The sequence below is a fragment of the Rutilus rutilus genome (assembly GCF_951802725.1).
Source record: "Rutilus rutilus genome assembly, chromosome: 3".
NCBI classification, from domain to species: domain Eukaryota; kingdom Metazoa; phylum Chordata; class Actinopteri; order Cypriniformes; family Leuciscidae; genus Rutilus; species Rutilus rutilus.
The window spans coordinates 28,958,352-28,964,856 of NC_140211.1; the positions used below are offsets into that span (position 1 = coordinate 28,958,352).

The 6,505-nt window shown below is 39.0% G+C and overlaps 1 protein-coding gene across 1 annotated transcript; it reads right to left on the bottom strand.

The window, feature by feature from the left end:
- Positions 1-441: 441 nt before the first annotated feature.
- On the bottom strand, positions 442-5,225 carry en2a (engrailed homeobox 2a). The gene is made up of 2 exons (XM_084404205.1): positions 4,412-5,225; positions 442-2,541 (listed from the first exon to the last, which is right to left on the bottom strand). Exons 1-2 carry the CDS (start codon positions 4,890-4,892, stop codon positions 2,225-2,227), a joined length of 798 nt encoding a protein of 265 aa, XP_084260331.1. The 5' UTR covers positions 4,893-5,225; the 3' UTR covers positions 442-2,224.
- Positions 5,226-6,505: the final 1,280 nt, after the last annotated feature.

The following is a 6,505-nucleotide window of genomic DNA, read 5'->3' on the forward strand; positions in this document are numbered from 1 at the left end:
TAAAGTCCACTTGTACCTTACAGTATCCAACGCTTTTGGGGCAATGACTCTGTCTCTGTTGTCCCAGTCATGGGGCACATGGGGCAATGTGAAGGGTTAGGCTACAACCAAATTTTGCTGATACAGAGAATTCAGAAGTTAAACAACTGGGGAAAAAATATCCAAACGATAATGCGTTTGATAGTGGTTATTATATAAGCTTTATCTGCACTGTCTCTCCAATCCTTATAGGCTACTGCTGAGGGTGCATTACCGACTCACTCCTGATTTGGTAAAGCTTTGTGTGCCAGCGCCGTGACGTCATGTCCGCTGGGCTCAGCTCCCATTTGATGAGAGGACGGCACGTTCTTTTCAACCAAAGAGCAAGATAAAACTGGAGCGCGAGATATGGTTATTAAATCTTAGAGAAGAAGCAAATAAAGAAGCTACAGAGACATTGAGAAATATTATTCTTATTGTTTATTTAATTCTTATCAAGATTTCAGGAGGCAGTTAATTACACAATTAATACGTACGTGATACAAATTATTTACACATATAACAAACAGTAGGCTACCTGTAAACACAAAATAAAATTGTATTATCTTAATTTATCTCTTTTTCAGCTTTCAACATAGCTTTTATAGATAGATCTTCGCTGATGAGTAAATTCATTCGGTCGTATATCAGATAGAAGGCCATATTTATAGATATGCTCATATGCAATTGAACTAATACTGTTTCTCTGATTCGGCACAGTTCTGTGTTATTAAGTTCGCACTTGAACTTGTAAGGCAAAGTGTGTTAAGTTTGGTGGCTATATAGCTAGTCACACACTCTTTTCAGGTATAAAACAAAGAGATTCAAAAAGTAAAAATTCCACAATTTGGTAGGCTATATGGATACAGTCTGCAACTTAAATCTCGTTCATACCGTTTTAACTTTTCTAAACACGCGTGAATATGCCTACATGACAATTTGCAGCTTTCATGCAAAGGCCCCAATACCGCTTCATTCACATAAAGAAGTTATTGCAATATAAATAAGCAATTTAAACACCTTAGAAATCTACTCTCACATAAAAAGCAACACCGGTCATTGGATAAAGTTTTTTTTTTTTTCTCCCCCCTTAATATAATCTATATAAATACATAACAAATATGAAGTCAACATTAAAACAGTATTTTAACATCTGTCATACAGTAAACAGCTGGTTTGCTCTTTTTTTTTTTAATCGATAGTTGTGTGGTTTTATATAGGTTTATATTTATATAGCCTATTTGTTTATATTTCTGTGTGATGTGTTGTGGCGCTTGTCCTGGCTTTTGTCAAGAGTGCGCATAAGCGAAATCATTGTCAGTGCTACACGTTTATAGGCAGCATTATGATGATTAAAACATACTTTGCTACAAAAGATGATTATATTGCTCTTTTATAAAAACTATGCGATTTAAGACGCTGCGGTACATTTGTTTATTTATTTAGCGCACTAGTTGAAATGTTTTGACCAGGCTATGTTATTTCGTAACTATTATATGTTAGGCTTACCGGGTAACCTACAATGGTAATGCACTGTTAAAGTAGTTCTCGCGTGTTTTTGCGATTTGTTTTCCCCCCACCCTCAATTTACTCTTTAAATGAACCAGGCTAAGACGGTGAACTTATTTACAAGAAGAACTGTTTTTTTTTTCTTCGTTTTTTTGAAAATTCCTGCTGAGATTGCGACGATTGCTGCGTCCATTTTGTATCAAACATCAAACCAAATGATACGACAAACGTGGAAATAAAACAACTCTAATGCATTTGATATCACAGTTGCCTGGATGCAGAAGAAAAGACTCTTTGGACTTAAGCAAGGTTTTCGCATTTTCCCTACATAACTATTAAATGTATAAACGAGCGTTGCGCTAATAGTGGAAAACGCTTGGTTCTGGTGACAGCATGACAAAGAAGAGCGATAGAAACACTTGTTTCTCAAGAGAGCCACTCTGCCCAAGTGCAAAAAAACGTCTCCTAGCCTATTTTTGAAATAATTTGACCATTATTTCATAAGAGAATTGTATTCAATAAATGTATTTTGACATAATTCGATATAGCCTCTATTTAACGTCATTAATGCTGGTATATTTATTAACTGGCCCTTTTATTCTTTTGAATTATTGCATTGTAAATATAACCTTGCGCACCCCTCCCCCCTCCCATTCCACCCCACCCATCATCTCCACCCCTCCCCGCTTTCTCTGTCTCAGTCACTGTCTGATTTGTCTTCCTTTGACGTGGTGCTGTGGTTGTACAGTCCCTGCGCCATCAGGTGTATTGCCAGACCGTTCTTGGGGCCGCTGGCTTTTTTGATTTTGGCCCGCTTATTCTGAAACCAGATTTTGATCTGAGATTCATTGAGGCCCAGTTCCTGCGCCAGACCCTGCCGTCGCTGCTCGGTCAGGTAGCGGTTGTTCTGGAACTCGGCCTTGAGTCTCTGGAGCTGCTCCGCCGTGAAGGCCGTGCGTGGTCGCTTGTCCTCCTTACTTGCGCTTTTCTTCTTTGGTTTACGAGATCTGGGACCTGCGTATGGGGATGAAATAACATACAGTTTTTAGAGCGAAGCACAAATTGCATAACAGGACCAATATATGCTAATCTGTTTTATGTTTATGCAGGGTCTGGAGAGAGGGGGCTGTAAACATGTTCAACGAAGAGTTGTAATTTATGAGTCTGTTTTACGTAGGCTTTATTTATTTATTTATTTTGCGTCACATTAGGGTGTGAGCAGTATGGATCTCTCTCTCCCTCTCTCTCTCTCTCTCTCTCTCTCTCTCTCTCTCTCTCTCTCTCTCTCTCTCTCTCTCTCTCTCTCTCTCTCTCCCTCTTTCTCTGAGTGGAGGCCATTAATAGGTAATGCGGGAAACCTCAGAGATGAAGCAGAATTTTGATGAGGGATTCGCGCCTTGCTCCACATGGACATTTCTTAGTTAAAAAAAAAGCCTTTTTAGACATCGAAATGGAATGAGTGGTCATATAGCGATCATACGTAAAAATTAACCCATTCGACATCATAACTGGTGGTTATGACTGGTGTAAGTCTAGATCACTCAAAGAAAATAAACACAACATAAAATTAGCTTAACGCTCCGACTACGGTTGGATAATAATTTCATGAATATTTTAATGAAAAAATATATATATACAAAAAGTTGCGCGAGGAGAAGCTGACGTGAACGTAGCCTACAATTTAAACGCGAAAATAAAAATGAAAGACTGGCGCGACAAGGTAGCATATTATTCAACAGCAGTAAACAGTCCAGTTGCTTTCCTTGAACGAAAATAAAAGGATAGACCTATACAAATGGTAGACTTGTATGAAACGAACTCTCTCGTAAATATGTCTCAATCAGCACTCCAATCTTTCATTTAAGATGTAACTAAGATATCATAAATTTAATATTTCCAACAACAATAACAAAATCGACGGACTAGGCTAAATTACCAACTCCGAGTTTGCTCTACGATGAATTAGCATTCAGTAGCTAAAATGGTTTCTTCTGTTTTGAATAGTAGCAATACAGTTTTAGTTAAATATTCAAGTTATGAAATACTTTACTGCGCACAAACACTCACGAGCAACTGCTAACTCAGAATAGTAAATGCAAGGCCTGCTCCATTGTCAAAAATATGCTAATGAAATATCAACAAAGACGGAAGGCGTACAGGGCAAAACCTTTGACAAAACCAAAAACTTGTGTATGTACAGCCATTCAGCGTTAAAAATGCATTTCTGTATTATTTTATTTACTTTAGTCTACTTATATTTAATTAAAAGTAGCCTAAATCAACCTTGACACATTCTATTTCTCATCTCTTCCTTAAAACGATACCAAAAATATTATATCCTACACCATTATCAATCCCAAAGCAAACGGTATGGAATTAAAATTAAAGACAATTACAATAGCCTATATTAATAATAGCCTAACTCTAAAATAAGTAGGCTATAATCGAATTTGCGAAAATTTAGGTAACTTATTTTATAGCCTACTTTTCTGAACGTTTATATTGACGATCTTAAGCCTGTTTTGATGTGTTTGGACCTTTGTCGTTTTACTTAAGCAATAGATGATATAAACCCCATCGTAATGTTTCAGTATAGCCTATAAATGTTCAGAAATATGAAAGATATGAGATTTTATTTATTAGGATATGTTTAGTGAATTGTTTATATTTTCACAAATGTGGCGGTTTGTATTTCAGCTTTTTGGGTTTGTTTTAGAATTGAAATGGCCCTCTAAAATTGGGATACGTGATAGTGTTAGATTAGATTAGATTAGATTAGATTAGATTAGAAAACAGTATAGATAAGAACTTGTAGAACTTTGGATGCATTTAACAGATTTCCCGACACATGCTAGCCTATATAAGAAAATATAGGGAAACGTACCTGACGATGGCCTGTCCGAGTAGCGTGTGCAGTAAACCCAAGCGGGCCACAGCATAGACTGACTAGGGTGTCCGTTTGAATTGCTCTGTGAACTATCCGATTCTGAGCCCAGGCACTGATCCACATTCTCCCCGCGGGGCTTCAGGGGCTCTTCGCTCTCTACCTCAGCCTTCTTTCCTCCGCTGCTCGTATGCGTTGTGGAAGTTCCCTCTGCTGGAACAGTACTTCCCACCTGTCCCGTGCTAGGACCCGTAGGGTTGTGATTCTCTCGAGCGCCGTGATTGCCCTCATCGCGCGTTATGTTCGCTTCTTTCTTACGGCCAAAGTCCGGCCGCAGGATGTTGTCGATGAAGAAGTTTGTGATTCTGTGCGGGAGCTGCTGGTTCCCTGGAGCTTGCAGAAGGGGTCGTATGGCACTGTTGGACTCGTCCGCTGCTCCTCGCTGTTCCGCGTCTCTTGCGCTCTGCTCATTCTCATCCATGCTGAGACACACTTTCCACGTTCCGTCCTTAACCCTTTATCGTTCTCCCGCACTCAGGCAGTCGCACCCCACTCCGCGGGCGACTCCGTCCACTTTGTTCACTTCAGCAAAATTTCTAAACTGAGCAAGAAAGTCTGTCAGTGTGTTTTAGCGACAATAAAAAGCCTTTGCGCACCGTGGTCACAAAGGAAAAACATAGTTACGCCTTCCAGTCACGGAATGTTCTCTGTTTAAGGTTGATGAACCGTAACTTTCCAGTTTGGTGCTATTTGTTTTGTGCGCAATGCAACTATCGAGGCTTCAGTGGCTACTCTGAGAAGTGGGGCTCCTAACTGCTCGTGAAATACTTTCACTCTGGATTTTTGTTCTTATTTTTAATACGAGCCCCCAGTGACGTTACACTCCGGTATCCAAGACACGTGCCTTCAACCAATAGAATAGTCTAGAGTTAGTCACATGGCCCTGATTCGCGAGTAACAGACAACACTCATCCTTGCACTTTTAAAGACACAGTGCTTCACCGAAATCCAAATTCAGACCGTGCCAAAAACGCAGCCTGCATACTGAACACGGACTTCACATTTTTTTCCCCTCTTAATCATAGAGGTGTACTTGTAGCGTAATTATTTCTGCTGTGCATGTTTTTATGCATGTACCTAGCCTATCATTATCCAGATTTGGTCGTCAGCTCTCAATCCGAACGCACTCAGGAAACCGCAGATTTTAAAATCCATTTTTTTTTTTTTTGATATTTTTTTTTTTTTTTTATATTTTTTTTTTTTGTAGGCTACTGTTGAGTAGCCTATACTGCTAAGTTTTTCAGCAGGGGAAGTATTTAATTGTATCATTATATCGCAGTTTTGACTAACTGTATAAATTGGTCATGTAGGCCTATAACACAGAATGCGTCAAACCAATACTGGAGAAATCGTGGAGTTGCTGTTTCCAAACCATAATAACATTACAGTTTTCTTCATGTTTGATGCAGACATTCCACTTATATGAAAAGCAGTACGAAAAATTCCAGGTTCTCAATATTTAGAATGTTAGCCTAGACTACAATTCATATGCTGTACAGCAGTAAAGATTTTCGCAATATTGCACTATACAGAAAGAGTAAACGAAAACGGATATACGCAGCCAGAGCTCTTCATCTGTCGATACGACTAGTGTAGTCCATATTTTTAGTGTAATTAATTATTTCATGCTCATTTCTTTGGACAGATGCCTTTGGCTCTTTAAACTTAACTGCTTATTTCAAAGAATATCAGCGTAGTCACGCCAAAAATGATATTTTTGAACAACTTTCACTCGTTCATAAGCCTTAACCCTATAGGCACCGTGGCAACGCTGGAACCTTGTATAGCAGATACGGTTCCTGTCCCGCGCTCTCCAGGTATCACAGCAAATCCATGCATCGCTCACATCTGTGTGATTCAGATTAATTTGATCACACAACCTCGAGTCGTTATGTTTATAATGAAGGGCGCCTGAGGAGCATTTTTGGCTACGTTGACTGTAACCTACTATGTAGCACATCGAAATCAACAATAACAATGACTTGGTTATATATTTGAGCTCTTAACCATTTGTAAAGACATCACCTTGTTGGA

Coding starts and splice junctions, on each gene's coding strand:
- en2a (XM_084404205.1), bottom strand. CDS start 4,892: ATGGATGAGAATGAGCAGAGCGCAAGAGACGCGGAACAGCGAGGAGCA. Junction 2,542..4,411: donor CTCGGACAGGCCATCGTCAG/GTACGTTTCCCT, acceptor CCCCATACGCAG/GTCCCAGATCTCGTAAACCA.